The sequence below is a fragment of the Gorilla gorilla genome, chromosome 5 (assembly GCF_029281585.2).
Source record: "Gorilla gorilla gorilla isolate KB3781 chromosome 5, NHGRI_mGorGor1-v2.1_pri, whole genome shotgun sequence".
Classification (NCBI taxonomy): domain Eukaryota; kingdom Metazoa; phylum Chordata; class Mammalia; order Primates; family Hominidae; genus Gorilla; species Gorilla gorilla.
The window spans coordinates 99,544,811-99,561,652 of record NC_073229.2 but is presented as its reverse complement, the minus strand read 5'-3'; the positions used below and the strand labels follow the sequence as shown (position 1 = coordinate 99,561,652).

At 37.4% G+C, this 16,842-nt stretch overlaps 1 protein-coding gene across 1 annotated transcript in view; it reads left to right on the top strand.

The window, feature by feature from the left end:
* Positions 1-15,272: 15,272 nt before the first annotated feature.
* FILIP1 (filamin A interacting protein 1) overlaps positions 15,273-16,842 on the top strand; it is a 137,212-nt gene continuing 135,642 nt past the window's right edge. The window contains exon 1 of the mRNA XM_019029496.4: positions 15,273-15,623. Coding sequence (XP_018885041.2) covers positions 15,546-15,623 — 78 coding nt within the window. The 5' untranslated portion in view covers positions 15,273-15,545. The remainder of the gene's footprint in view (positions 15,624-16,842) is intronic.

The following is a 16,842-nucleotide window of genomic DNA, read 5'->3' as shown; positions in this document are numbered from 1 at the left end:
TTGTTTTCCATAGTAGTTGTACTAGTTTACATTCCTACCAACAGTGTATCCCACCACATCCACGCCAACATCTATTATTTTTTTATTATGGTCATTCTTGCTAGAGTAAGGTGGTATCACACTGTGGTTTTGATTTACATTTCCCCGATCATTAGTGATGTTGAGCATTTTTTCATATGTTTGTTGGCCATTTGTGTATCTTCTTTTGAGAATTGTCCATTCATGCCCTTAGCCCACTTTTTGATGGGATTGTTTGGTGTTTTGTTTATATTCCTTGTAGATTCTGCATATTGGTTCTTTGTTGGATGCATAGATTGCAAAGATTTTCTTCCACTCTGTGGGTTGTGTATTTACTCTGCTCATTATTTCCTTTGCTGTGCAGAAGCTTTTTAGTTCAATTAAGTCCCATCTATTTATCTTTGTTTTTGTTGCATTTGCTTTTGGGTTCCTGGACATGAAGTCTTTGTAAGGCATTTATCTTTAAAGGGATGTATTTGCTATCTTATTTTTACAGTAATAGCACATAAGAATTAATCATATTTCATTTTAAAAGAATTGAGATCAGAAATGCTAAACACATATCCTTGTAAATAGGAACTCTCACCTATTAGTAGAGGCTGTTCCAGTGATGTATTGAGAAGGCTTCTGAGAATGTATTCAGGCTCAGCAGTCAAAGGATGCCATAGCTAATTAGTGATCTAGGAGGAAGGTATGACAAAATCCATGCTGTGTGTTTACCACCCAGGTTAAAGTAAATTTAATAAATTTGAATGTTCAAATATAGACAGAAATTTCAAACTTATTTAGTGTCTGGCATGCTATCTTTGAAGCAAAATTACAAAGACTTTTTTCCTCATCTATGTGGGGGGTATTATTCTATATGTAGGGAACAGCTCCCCATAAAAATAATGTGATATTACAATTATTTTTATTTTTTTTTATGTTTGAAAAGTGCCAATGAAGAATCCTGAAGAAATTCCCTTTCTTCTATATTGGTACCTGGTTTGATTTCTTCAAGGGCTCAATCTTCAAAGAATGGGAAAAGAGGTCTGATTTGTATTTGTGACTACCTCTGGGTGCATTTAGGTTTTTAAATACAGTTTACTTTTAAGATGAAGATTTAATACATGTAGCCTCACCTGGATATTTAGCTAAGGGCACACTGGAAAGGTCTTGAGCCACAGTTAAAAAAATAAAGATCTTTCCAAAGTATCCTTGATCAAAATCCCATACACCTAGAATGCAAAAATAACTTCAGTACCTTTCAGTCCTTAACATTAGCTTTCAAAGTTCACTATTCTTTATTCCCTAGACAACTAGCCTCCATCTATCTTTCTATCCTATGACTATTTTAAATCATCTCAGCTTTGTAAGGTAAAGCACAGGTCTACAAATCCACGGATGAAGAGCATTGTTCTCCTCTTCTCTTCAAATAGTCAGTGGAATCCCAGGGCTCCCTGCACATTTTCTTTAGGATACCTTGACCTCATCCAAAGGTCTTTTGAGATTTGAAAATGCAATTCTTGGCTCAAGCTAATGTATGGTGAACTAGAGTTTTCATTGAAAATGCTTCCTGCCAATTAAAAACAAAGGAAGAAGATAAATGTATACTGCACCTGATTTCCAGTGTTTCTTGCAGGGGAAAAAAAGAACTCTTTAAAGAAATCTAAAATTCTACGTTTCTATGTTTATAACTGTTTTCTTTCTTTTTTCCCTACTTGCACTCAAACTTTGTTATAGCTAAAAATATATAAAGGTTTTTAATATGACAGAAGTTTGTAGAGTTGTTCATACCATCCTTATGCCTTAATCGTTTCTTTTTCGGTTTTGACTAAATGTTTCCTCTGAATAATATGCTACTTTTTTGGAGGCAAATTTTCTCCTCCCTAAGGTTTGGTGACTTCATTTGATATGACACCAATGTTAACCAAGGAAATGAACACTGACTATTTAAAAAACCAAAAAGGGAAGATGTTTTAAATGATTGGGCAGACTCTTGGCATCAGGTTTTTAGAAGCAACTGGCTCAATTAGCCAGCTCAGGAAATGTGCCACATTGTGTGTAAAAAATCCAACTCCCCAAATTACAGAACTGTTGGAACGTTGTGCACCCAGTTTACATTTGCTGGAGAACGTCATCCTTGGCTCAGATGCAATGAAAGAGTCATCATTTTCCCAGGTGAACTGGGGCAAACCAAGGTTTAGTCTCCTTTTATTGCCAGGGAGAGATTGATGGTTGCGGCTAGAAACTATGCAAAAGTTGGCAGTTGTAGCTTCCTTGAGCTTTCAGGTTTGTCCAAGTGAAAGTCAAGGAGTGTGAACCCAGGTAAACGAAATGTTTACCACTAAAGAAGCCACCATGGATTTGAAACCACTGAGGTGCATAGCACTTTCACAGGAAGCATGCCATTCTGCAGAGCTACAGTCTTCTCTGTGAATGACTGTGAAATGTAGATTAGCTCATTTAAATTTTAGGCTAAACATGCAAGAGGGAGATTTTACTGAGATGGCTAGTGGTTACATCCACAGCATTCAATTACTATAATAAGAAACAGATATGTCACTCTAGAGAACTTGGGCTTTGCCTTGTTTAGTACAGGAGTTTATAATATTTTATAATGATTGCAGCTGCAAACACTACTCCATAGTAGTTAGCATATTATCTGCCATTAGCTATGAAAAGGAAGATTCAAATGGTGAATGGAACAACTAGAGGATTTGTTTTTAAGAACAAATATGTTCTAATAAATATAAATTCTTAAGGAGAATCTAACTGTAGCAATAGCTTCAGAAAATGAAAATTTTGTGAGTTTTGAAAATTGGGTGATTATAAGTCAAGATCTCTTAAGTTTTCTCTCTGTAAATCTGATTATATATTTTGAAATTAGTTCTCAAAGTAGTCTATGACATGGTGATGCTTTAAATTTTGTAACAAATGTCCTATAAATACTTAGAAAGTTTCAAATTTGTAAGATTCAGCAAAATAATGATCTTACTATATTGGTGGGATTGGATAGTTTGTTGTTGTTAATAGGTATTAAGCACAACCAGATGTACTGTCCTAAAGAAATAAATGAAGAAGGAAAAATGTGTTCAAAAAAAGAGGTGCAAAAATATATGCTGTTAATTAATGTAGTGGTAACAAGCACAGTCTTATGACTTTGCAGAATGGAATCTACAAATATATAGACTATAGAAATTCAGCAGGTTCATTTATTCAATATTTGGCAGATATTGTGTTGGCTATGATGTGCTAGGATGTAGTAGGTGCTGGGAGTGAAAAAAAAAAATTAAATGTGGTTCCCGCTTTCAATAAGCTCACATGCTCAAATAAACATGGTGGCTGCCATACTTACATGTGAATCAGTGTTCAAGGAGAGTAAGAAAAGAAGCAGCTAAGTTTTCCTAAGGAAATCAGGGAAGGGAAAGTAATGCTTGCATTGAGATTTGAGGAAGAATAAGATTAATAGTGTGGGGAGTAGGAGAGAGACAGAGTTCCAGGGGCCTTGAGAAAGGGTGGTGTGTTTAGGGAACAGAGATCAGTAGGACATAGTTCAGTATAGGGTGCTTTGAGGGGAAGGATGAGAAAAGAGTATAAAGACCTTGAAAAGCTTAGGTCTTGTAAGAGTAAGAAGTTTATTTTGGGGAATAGCTCAAAGAATCTTGACAAATGACTCAAGAATCTTGAGCAGAGAATTGACACAAAACCACTTTTGTGTTGAAAATATTTTTCTAAGAGCTTTGAAGTGTATGAGTTGGAGGGGCTGCACTTAGGGTAGAGTGGTTATTGCAGAGATGGGAGGAGAGGGGATGGAGGTAGGAGTGGAAGTCAGAATGCGTAGCCTACTATAGCTCTATTTCTATCTTGTCTAAGCCTCGAATTTATGTTGGACTGAAAGTCAGTGGAACACCCTTTATACTGGCTCAGTTCTCTTTAATCAGTCACAAGTTCTGAGGTGATATAAGCAACACTTACGCAATTACAGGTAAAAACCCCAATAAAACAAACTCCATGGGGATTATAAATTATTTTAATTGTCTGAAATTTTATTACCTGTCCTAGGGTATTGCTGGGCTAGAACTTATGAATTTTTTTCTCTACAAATGCACATATACACAGGAGCGGTATGTGTAAGTTAGTTTAATTTAAAAATGAAGCTTTTAAAGTGTGGATAAATCTGTGCCAGTCACACACTGGAACAGGTCCATTTAAGCTTCATTATTAATAAAGCAATCTAACATATAAAGGGTGTGGCTGAGGAAGTGAGCTAGGCGAGTGTCAAGTGATAGACTGACTGTAAAACAACTTATGATGGTAGGGGACACCTAAAAACTCCTGTGGGGTCCTTTTTTGATGTTGTAAATCAAAGTACTACTTTATTAAATGAGTTATTTTACACAATATGAACATCAATATAATTACAATTGTAGAAAAAAAAATTTATAACAAAGATGGGCTCATTTGTGACTCTTGTATCAATGAGAAGCCCAGCACAAACTCTCTGTTAAATTGGTTATTTGTGTTTAATAAGAGTAACTGATAGTAGACTATGTACGCACATCAAGTAGGATCAAAACTTACTACGAATCAAATATTGATAGCTGCTTCAACCAGAAGTGGAGAATATGAGAACCAGAGACACTCAAAGAATACTTCTTTTAATTGGCTGAATCTCATTGAAGTATCACAACCTGTTTAGTATTAACTGAGGGAAATGTATCTGAAAATTAGAGGCAAATAACTGATTTTTTGGTGGGATCAATGCTGCATTTGAAAGAGAAGCATCAGTATGTAAAATTGGATTGACCATCACAAAATTATATTTGAGTCATTGTGTTTACCATTATTTGCCTTTATTGTTACCTCTTCTATTTATTAAGTACTTTCTACATGCATAGTGCTGTGCTGAGTTGTCACCATTCATGACTTCATTTTGTCTCTACAAAGCTCAAATGGTAGTCAGACATTATTGTTATCTCCATACTCAAATAAAGTTGAGGCTTAGAGAGGTTAAATGGCCCTTTTGCTATACAGCTCAATCTAATATGAGAATGTTAGAACTGAAAGAAAATTTAGAGGTAATCCATTTTATCAAAAACTTAGATGCCTAAGTAGTCAGGCAGATAACATAACACCAGGAGTCCATACCTTGTCCAAGGCGACAGCTGCTATTCAGTGTATGCCTTTTGTTGTTGCATGGGAATGTAGACCCAGTGTTGCCAATCTTATAGTTGTTTAAGAGAAATGAGGAATCAGAATTTGAATGTGAAATTTCCCAAATTTAAAAACATGCTGGGCAAACAGGATATGTCCACAGGCTGGTTATGGCCAATGGGTCACCAGTTTGCGACCTCCAATGAGGTACAATTCCATTATTTTACAAATAAGACACAGAAAAGTGAAGTGAGACACCCAGTGACTCACTACAAGTCAGGGATATATCCATTTTTCCCCTTAAAATCATGTTAGATTACCAAAATACTTAAGATTTTCAGAAAAATGTTTTTAAAAATTGGTAGATTTTTGAAATGCATTTTAAAATTGTTTATTTCCTTGATAATCTATTAAAAATTGATTAATGCTTGTAATGCTAATGCTTTTGGCATAAACATTTAAAAATATGTGCTTTTCTTTCTGCCGATTGTTTTGGCTTGATTATGTTACAAACAGCACTAAATAAATAGTATAATTTGGATAATAAAATTTCTAAAGAAAAAAGAAAATCTATGGATTGACTTTATTTTTGTTTAATAGATGTTCCAGGAGCAGAATGAATTCTAACTACAAATTTTCTAATACTCTTCATTTTTCATCTGATCTAAAAATTGGACAAATAAGTTAGGGAATCATTTCCCCAAACAATTAAGAAACTTTACACTTTCACTCCAAGATTTTTCACTGTGGACCATAAATATAAAGCTATCTTAGGTTCACTTTGAACATTTTCTCCCTTCTTTGTTTCCTCTCTAATAGTAAAAAGATTGCTCTTCTGAGAACTCATTGGTCCTTCATCCTTTGCAGGGTTGTTAAGGAATCAGGGAGGGCTAACTCCACGGATGACACTGACTGGGGATCCTGCATGTGTGTAGACATGGATTTATGAAATAGAGTGGGAAGAAAGAGGAAGTTTTACTCTTCGGTCATACCTTTTTTTTTTTTTTTTTTTTTTGAGATGTCGCTCCTTGTTGCCCAGGCTGGAGTGCAACGGCACGATCTTGGCTCACTGCAACCTCCACTTCCTGGGTTCAAGCGATTCTCTTGCCTCAGCCTCCCGAGTAGCTGGGATTACAGGCATGTGCCACCACGCCCGGCTAATTTTGTATTTTTAGTAGAGATGGGGTTTCTCCATGTTGGTCAGGGTGGTCTTGAACTCCCGAACTCAGGTGATTGCCTGCCTCAGCCTCCCAAACTGCTGGGATCACAGGCCACCGCGTCCGGCCTGTCATACCCATTTCTTAAGAGAAGTCCATGGAGTCAAAGACCAGCGTGGTGAATTGGTGGGGGCATTTCCCAGTGAGCCCTCACCTGTGGTCTCATGGAGTTATGTGATTCTTGAACACAGGAAGTCAATCTTGCCTGCCATTCCACTTTGTAGACGGGTCTCAGCATTTCCCTCTTACTGGTTGCATGGCTTTTAATACTACAAATGTCGTTTAATGTCTTCGATAAGCCCTTCATAGTGAAAATTCTCTTCACCTGCAATTTCTCCTTCACTTCCTGCACAATCACAGGCTTGGCAGTAAACCTAATTGATTTGCCATGAAGGTTGGAGAAAGCAGATGGAATCCAGAATTTCCAGATTCTTAGAATTTTATTGACTTGGAGTTGAGCATTTTAAAAGATCAGCTTGTATCTCAGTGCTTTTTTGCTTTTCATTTTCATTTTGCCACAGTGTATTTTTAAAACTTTTTATTCTGAAATAATGTTAGATTCCCAAAAAGTTGCCCAAAGAGCCCGTGATGGATTTTCAAAATGAAGGTCATAAAAAAAACCCAGAAGTTATTTTCCTATCTTATTTATGTCATCTGCTCAATGCAATTATTACATGTTTTTACCAAGTTTAAACTCCTAAAATATTGACTTATATATTAACAAGAAAAGCAAACCATCATAGCAATAATATGTGGTCATGCAAATGCATATTTTTTTATTGAGGTGAGGTAGGATATCCATGGTGATTTGCCTTTAATAGATTCTCAAGAAATATTTGTTGACTGGTTTATTTAGTATAGTAGGAAAGATTTGCTGATTTATCTTCCCTCTTTAATTGAGAATTACTTCTTAGCAATGGCCTAATTTGTACTTCAATGTTAGGAAGAACTTACCAAGCACTAGTTCAAGTTTGTGGTCTTTCTAACCTAGAGTTTATTTTGGATAGGGAAACCCAGTGACCTTTGTCAAATAATATGACACTTGCTCTCCAGGACATTCTCCTCAAAGGCTGGAGTGGTATATAAATATTTCTGACTTCTTCTTAGTGTCCTATTATAAATTGATCATCTACTTATTTACCTAAGTCTTTCCAAACCTGAGCTGTTTGATTCATCTCAAGGAGTGACTATACTCTGTTTTACAGCATTAAGAATAGCTTACTTTTCATTGTCCTATGCCTGCCCTCCTTCATATTTTAAGGACTTCCACGTATGTTTGCACATTGTAACTTTTGTTCTATTCTCAAAGGGACAAAGAACATGTGTTTGCACACTCCAATCATGACCATATTTTCTTACTATCCATTTAACCTTTTTTTTTTTTGGACGGAGTCTCGCTCTTGTCGCCCAGGCTGGAGTGCAGTGGCGTGATCTCGGCTCACCGCAACCTCTGCCTTCTGGGTTCAAGTGATTCTCCTGCCTCAGCCTCCCGAGTAGCTGGGACTACAGGCGCATGCCACCACACGCGGCTAATTTTTTGTATTTTTAGTAGAGACGGGGTTTCACCGTGTTAGCCAGGATGGTCTCCTTTTCTCACAACTTTTAGTAGCTTAGATTTCCTTCTCTCAACAAACCAGGGAATTGCTATAATGCAGGACCTCTGTGTTAACATGCTGAAGAGTGAATTCAAAGATCTGGAGACATTTCATTAGAGGTTATCTGGGGAGAGTGTAATATTGGCCTATCACATTGGTCAGCAGCCTGTTTGTAACCCCTGTCTCTGGCAGAGCTTAGTTTTTCCTATTGGAGTCGTTCTAAATCTTTCTAGTTTCTTAACCTTTTAGTCACAGTTTGGCTTTTCTGATTTCTCTGTAATTTCTGGGAAACCCTGTCAATTCTTCATCTTAATAAAGAGTCCATGAGTAGAAGCAACATTCTAGTTGCTTCCACTAGTTGCATTCTAGTAGGGGCCTTATGATTCTGAGAACTTTTGAGATATCAGTCCACATTTTTTACATTCTTTAATTTATCTGAGCCAGAGTGGAGCTGCCTTTGGAGATTACGTAGAATGTACTGATATCCATTGCATTTTCCCATATGCTGCCTTTTTTTTTTTTCAGCCTAATCCAATTGCACCAAGATTTGTTGCTTGTGCATTATGTGAAAGCCCTATGCTAATTGCTGCAGGGGTTACAAGAGTGAATTTGATAGTTTTTGCCCTCAAGCAGTTTATGATCTTGTGGGATTAAAGACATGGCAGTTACACCAAAGCTATAATATGCAGACAAAAATAAGTATAATTTCTGTTTCCATTTTTGTATCTTACTTGGGTTAAATTTATCTTAGGCTTTCTAATCAAAGCCCTGTGAAATAAAGGAGGATAAGAAGAGGAAAAGCAAAATCCCCAGGCTGACTGTACTCATCAGTTGCTGTGAATAAGCTGGCTCCAAAGTATGAGATCCAGATGTTGGATTTATATCACAGCTCAGTGAATGACAAAAATCATAGTACTATGTCTTTTATTGCTTCACTATTTATATATAACCTATGATGAAGCATTAACCTTCTTTGGCTAATATTTCCTGCCCCAAAAGACCACTAGCAGGCATACAACTGTGTGCAGCTGAAGAAGCATAGCCTGAAATTCATGATAGTAAAACAGGTTCTTTCAACTGTCACTGTGCCACATAATGGAATGTAACAGAGATAATGCAGGAGTTGTTACAATGCAGTTTGACTGAGACAGCCGTGATACACAGGGCCTTGTCTTTAAAATCTTTCTTTTAAAATTATTTATTTTCGATAAATTGATTCATGAAATCTTATAACTTACTCCTATGAAAAATGCAACAGTTAATGATTTCCCAACTTAGATTGGAGAAACTAAGGCACAAAGCAAGCAGCTAATTTCTTTGAAATGCCTAGTTACCAGTTAATTGCTTTGGAATGCCCAGTTAGTCTCTTAGCCAATGTTACTAATGACTAATTCTCGTTTCTTGATGACAGTTCCTCCCCAGCTCAAACATGTTCTCAGCAGATCATGAAGGACCCTGACCAATAAGTACATCTCTCCTTGTTCCATTAGAGATGCATTAGAAGTCTTCAAGGTCACCATTTGTTTGTATATATCTTTGACATCATCTTTTTGGACTGTACTTGTGGCAGTTACCTCATAGTGAGCAAGGAGAGATTCCCGACTGTATCAACACATCGGCAACTGTTACCGAAATATCACAGACTCAGGCTCTCCCATGAGGCATCTCTGGCCAAGAGGATTGCTGAAATGAGGATTGTGAGGAAGATGAGAAAGCCAATATTCTTATGAACTAAGCTTTATTTCTAATAAAAGAAAGAAAAACAAGAACAAAACATTGACTGCAGTTCAAAATCCAGCTTGTTTTCTTTACAGAGGCCATTTGTTTTAAGTTTGTCCATACAAACTCACATATTTTCTCCCTAGCTTATTGTCACATACTTCAAGAAGACAAATTATTTCCTTCTGATTTTTTTCCTCCTTTTCCATGCTATTCTGTCTGCTTTGAACCAGCCATAATACTGTGGACTGAGGCATGATCTTTATCCTTATCGGGCACAGCAAATGATGCCAGGTTTATCTGGTATATCTCTCCAAGTTCTGTCTTCATAATATTTCACTTAGGAATGCAGGGAAGTTTTTCCAATCTGATTCCGTCTGCATGGAAAAGTGAGAGCGGGGAGTTGAGGCTACAGGAGTTATTTGGCCCTTTCTCAGTGGTGTGCTGGAGCCAGCTGGCACTGGCTTGCAGGAACTGATTGTGCTCATCTCTTCTCAACTCTGCATTCAGTAATGTCATGCTGGTAGCTTGAAATTGACCATGATGGGGATATTTACACCATGGGAAGTGCAAATGCTACCAATCAAGTCCTTCTTTTTTTATTTTTATTTTTTCTGGAGAGCTGGCTTACCAGCACATCATTTCCCATTGTTTGTCTTGACCTAAACACAGAGGATTTCTGCCAGTGTCCATTAAAATGTCACCACACTTCTGGCTTATTGTCAGCACAAATTGGCAACCCAAAATGAGTTAGAAAGAGATGAATTCTCTCCACCTGTCTCATCATCAAAAGATAGCTTTGGGACAGGGCTTTATCTGTCCCATAATCTCCATGAGCAACTCTGTAAAGCTCCACCATATAATTATTGATTTGTGACAAAAGTATGCTTTCTAAGTAAATGCAGCCTCAAGGTAATCTATGATTCCCTTGTACCTACTTCTAACCAGATTACTCCCACTAGATCTCCTGTTCCTAGAAGGAACTTAGAAGCCATTCTGCTTCCAACTTTGGTACATACAGTGTTACAATGGAAGCTTTTTGCAGAAGTGTCTTCTTTTTTTTTTTTTTTTTTTTTTTTTTTCTGAGACAGCGTCTCACTCTGTCGCCCAGGCTGGAGTGGCGCAATCTTGGCTCACTGCAACCTTGACCTCCCAGGCTAAAGTGATCCTCCCCTCAGCCTCCCGAGTAGCTGGGATTACAGGCACATGCCACTAGCCTGGCTAACTTTTGTATTTTTAGTAGAGACAGGGTTTCACCATGTTGTCCAGGATGGTCTTGAACTCCTGAGTTCAAGTGATCTGCCTGCCTCGGCCTCCCAAAGTGCTGGGATTACAGGCATGAGCCACTGTACCCAGCCTTGCAGCAGTGACTTCTGCAACTCTTACGACTTCTGTGATCCTAAGGGCTTCAAGAGCATCAGGGATTCCAGCTCTGCCATTGGTCTTAAAGAGAAAATTAACAAGAAAATCCCATTATTTCAATTCAGTGTTCCAGTTGATCAAGGTTAGCTGGAATCTACTGTACTATGCTCCCTCACTCTTCTGAGTAATTAATGCCCTCAAGCAGATTAAATAAGCAGAGATGAGTGTGCCTTTAGTGTGTGAGAAGTTTGAGTGGTTTAAACCTTGGAGGCTGTGCACCTTCCTGAGATTCTCTTCCTTGGTGCCTTTGATAACACCTCAGTAGTATCAATGATGACGGGAAAAGTCACTCAGCAGAAATCAAGAGAGAAGGAAATGTAAGAGTGTCTCTTGGTAGCTGTCAGGACAGCATTTAAGAGCAGATTTATTCATCCCTCCCACCCTTGGGGAATTCTAGAAATAGCTGAATAAGGGTCTTTGAGGAAAGTCTCTTGGTCCCCCATCATGGGTGGGAGCAGAGTTTGAGAGGCCGTAATTTTACTGCCAGGTTACTGTATTCCAGGGAACCTGATTTTAAGTTCTCATTGCGTGAAACAGCAGAGGCATAAAAATGTGGAATCTGGGCCGAATCAAACATGATTTAATTGTTAGTTAAGTCCCTAACAATAATTTACCCATTCATTTATATTTCAAGACTTAAAAAGGCAAAGAAATCTCCAATGATTTAAAATTGTCTTCTGAAGAAAAGTGAACAAATCTGTAGGGACCTCTGAATTGATATTGTACCTATGATATAATTTTGTTCTTTGAAAAACATCAACAGCCAGAATACAGAGTACTTTTTCGATTTTTTAAAAGGCTACATTAAAAATTCACTCTCCATTTTATGAGGCCAGCATTATCGTGATACCAAAGCCTGGCAGAGACAAAACAAAAAAAGAGAATTTTAGACCAATATCCCTGATGAACAGAGATGCAAAAATCCTCAATAAAACACTGGCAAACTGAATCCAGCAGCACAGCAAAAAGTTTATCCACTATGATCAAGTGGGCTTCATCCGTGGGATGCAAGGCTGGTTCAACATACACAGATCAATAAATGTAATCCATCATATAAACAGAATGAAAGACAAAACCCGCATGATTATCTCAATAGATGCAAAAAGGCCTTCGACAAAATTCAACGCCCTTCATGCTAAAAACTCTCAACAAACTAGGTATTGATGGGACGTATCTCAAAATAATAAGAGCTATTTATGACAAACCCACAGCCAATATCATACTGCATGGGCAAAAGCTGGAAGCATTCCCTTTGAAAACTGGCACAAGACAGGGATGCCCTCTCTCACCACTCCTATTCAACATAGTGTTGGAATTTCTGGCCAGGGCAATCAGGCAGGAGAAAGAAATAAAGGGTATTCAATTAGGAAAAGAGGAAGTCAGATTGTCCCTGTTTGCACATGACATGATTGTATATTTAGAAAACCCCATCGTCTCAGCCCCAAATCTCCTTAAGCTGATAAGCAACTTCAGCAGTCTCAGGATACAAAATCAGTGTGCAAAAATCACAAGCATTCCTATACACCAATAATAGACAAACAGAGAGCCAAATCATGAGTGAACTCCCATTCACAATTGCTACAAAGAGAATAAAATACCTAGGAATCCAACTTACAAGGGATGTGAAGGACCTCTTCGAGGAGAACTACAAACCAGTGCTCAACGAAATAAGAGAGGATACAAACAAATGGAAGAACACTCCATGCTCATGGGTAGGAAGAATCAATATTTTGAAAATGGCCATACTGCCCAAGGTAATTTATAGATCCTATGCCATCCCCATCAAGCTACCAATGACTGTCTTTACAGAATTGGAAAAAACTACTTTAAAGTTCATATGGAACCAAAAAAGAGCCCACATTGCCAAGACAATCCTAAGCAAAGAGAACAAAGCTGGAGGCATCACACTACCTGACTTCACACTATACTACAAGGCTACATTAACCAAAACAGCATGGTACTGGTACCAAAACAGAGATAGAGACCAATGGAACAGAACAGAGGCCTCAGAAATAATACCACACATCTACAACCATCTGATCTTTGACAAATCTGACAAAAACAAGAAATGGGGAAAGGATTCCCTATTTAATAAATGGTGCTGGGAAAACTGGCTAGCCATATGTAGAAAGCTGAAACTGTATCCCTTCCTTACACCTTATACAGAAATTAATTCAAGATGGATTAAAGACTTAAATGTTAGACCTAAAACCATAAAAGCCCTAGAAGAAAACCTAGGCAATACCATTCAGGACATAGGCATGGACAAGGACTTCATGACCAAAACACCAAAAGCAATGGCAATAAAAGCCAAAATTGACAAATGGTATCTAATGAAACTAAAAAGCTTCTACACAGCAAAAGAGCTTCTGCACAGCAAAACTATCCTCAGAGTGAACAGGCAACCTATAGAATGGGAGAAAATTTTTAGAATCTATCCATCTTACAAAGGGCTAATTTCCAGAATCTAAAAAGAACTTAAACAAATTTACAAGAAAAAATCAACCCCATCAAAAAGTGGGCAAAGGATATGAACAGACACTTCTCAAAAGAAGACATTTATGCAGCCAAAAGACACATGAAAAAATGCTCACCATCACTGGTCATCAGAGAAATGCAAATCAAAACCACAATGAGATACCATCTCACACCAGTTAGAATGGTGATCATTAAAAAGTCAGGAAACAACAGTTGCTGGAAAGGATGTGGAGAAATAGGAACACTTTTACACTGTTGGTGGGACTGCAAACTATTCAATCATTGTGGAAGACAGTGTGGCTATTCCTCAAGGATCTAGAACTAGAAATACCATTTGACCCAGCCATACCATTACTGGGTATATACCCAAAGGATTATAAATCATGCTGCTATAAAGACACATGCACACGTATGTTTATTGCAGCACTATTCACAATAGCAAAGACTTGGAACCAACCCAAATGTCCATCAGTGATAGACTGGATTAAGAAAATGTGGCACATATACACCATGGAACACTATGCAGCCATAAAAAAGGATGAGCTCATGTCCTTTATAGGGACATGGATGAAGCTGGAAACCATCATTTGGAGCAAACTATCACAAGGACAGAAAACCAAACACCACATGTTCTCACTCATAGGTGGGAACTGAACAATACACATGGACACAGGGCAGAGAACATCACACACCGGGGCCTGTTGGGAAGTGGGGGGAGGGGGAAGGGATAGCATTAGGAGATATACCTAATGTAAATGATGAGTTAATGGATGCTGCACACCAACATGGCACATGTGTATACATATGTAACAAACCTGCATGTTATGCACATGTACCCTAGAACTTAAAGTATAATAAAAAAAATAAAAATAATAAAATAGTAAATAAAAATCTTAAAAAAAATTCACTCTCTTTGAGCCACTGTGGATGAAACCTATATGGCCTTGCATAGTAACATTTTGCAGAATTGGCTTTGTGAAAGAAACATCAATTTATTTTTAGAATAAACTAAAATAAAAGTTGACTTGGAAATAACTCATTCACCCAATCAGCTAGCATAGGCAAAAATCTTCCTAATTTCTCCAGCTCTCTCTGTGATTTATCTTTTCAATGGGAACAATTTTGTTACTGTGAGGTCCATGCTGACACAAATCATCTACAACTCCTTCCTTTACCAAGGGCCTGGCCCTTTGAAATCACTCAGTAACAATGAAACAATAAAGTAGGTCCTGAAAATAATTCGAAAACAATAAAGTAGATCCTGAAAATAATTTCATAGGTAACATTTACATCAAGTCTGTCTTCAAACTTAGTTTTGAGTGGTAAATTTTAAAGTGACAAAGATTTACTCTAAAATCACCTTTTCAATGATACATTCATATGTAGGGTATGGTATTTATAAATATGCACGTGACAACTATTTAATAAAAACAGTGGAACTATTTTGGTAAAACTGAAACAGTGTATCAAATACAGGGTATCACTAGTTTACAATCTAAGTGAAATCTATGGAGAAATAGAAAACCTCTAAGTCTTTGGTCCTGGCTAGGACTTTTGTTCAAGCAGAATCCTGCTATTTATAATCCTTAGAAGAGAAACTTTATTTTTAGACAATTCGTGTATGTCACTATCTTTTGCATAGGGTACTATAAGAGATTGTTAAAAACACATTCCTCTTATCTTCTGAGGTTTTGCTTTGTTTTCTTTCATATTTCTCCTTATCCTCCCACTAGTCTTTGTGTATATTCCCTTGGAGCAGAAGTGTAGAAAGGACAGAGGGGTGTTTAGGTCTGTTACCTCAGTTGGCCCAGGAGTCCAATACTGCAGGCTCCTTCTCTGCCTAGGACAGCTGGCTGTGCCTGGTGTGGGGGAAGTCCTTTGTTCATTGGCTATGCTACACCCTCACTCTGGTTTGTCAGCTGTCTGGCAAATCTCTGTCCTTGGCCACAAGTGTCATTAGATGACAGCATATGAACGACTCAAGGCAAACACACCAGCACTCCTAGAAAAGCAATTCTCAATTTATGTTCTGTGGATGGTGAGTCATGCTAGTATACTAAGAATAGGGGTGAACAGAAAACAAGGGGAAGAAGGGTAAAGGACACCCTCCCTGGTTCAAATTTGGAAAATACTAACTCTGGGCATTTTTGTTGGCTTGAATGGCAGCTGATGAAAATAAAGTTTCAACAAAATAAGAAGATAGTATTAAATTACTGGGAAAATATTTTTTCTCATGCCTACATGAGAAACAGACTTTACTATTTATGTACGTCTTAAATTTTAGACATTAAAAATTATAGGAACGTAGCCAAAATTAAAAATAACCTGTGTTTTGTACTTTCTTGATGTGTAACTATAAAACGTTCCTTGACCTTCCTCTGCCCTCATGCTCAGTATTTAGTTACCATGGCTACCGCCAAGGCTCACTTTTTCTTTTTTCTGATGTGAATGGATAACAGGGCCGTATGAAGGACAAACTGAAGGCTGAACATGCAAACTCAGAGTGTAGTCTTATTATAACATGCAACTTTCCTGAGTTAATCTGTTGTGTTTTGCAATATACATACTTATTATTTTGCTGCACTTGTCCTCCATTTTGAACATTTCCTCCTAGGTTCACATCAAACCACAAGACAGCTGTGTGTTTTTGTGCTTTTCCCTTGGCCTGCAAAGAGCTTACTTTCCCCTCTTAGGGACCAACAGGAGTACCATCTGCTGGGAAATGCTCAATCTTCAAAGCCTGCACCTCTGTCCTAATCCACAGCCATTTGTCTTTGCATGTTTTTAATTTCTTATGATCTTAGCAGTTATTCAGGATTAGGTCTAGTTAATCCTCAGATATGAGACTGCCACTAATTTGGGATTAGGTCTAGTTAATCCTCAGATATGAGACCACTACTAAAGCATGTCCCAAGCTTTCTTTTATTTTTTAAATTTGCTTAAATGTCTGTTTTGTAGACCAGTTTTCACATGAGAAGTCATTGGGGTGTGAGCTGTTATTATATATATTTATGATGTCTTTTATACGATATACATATAATATTTGTTATAATTACTTCATTTTGTTATTTTTTTCTGTTTTTTGATATGATTTATAATACACCTAAAACATAAGGAGAGTAGCATAACACTTATAATTTATAAATACATATACATGTTTTGGGATAAGTGATTAACTTTTTTATTTATCAACTATCAAACAAATTTGAAAACCACTGTATTAGGCTTTTCTCACACTGCTATAAAGAAATATCTGA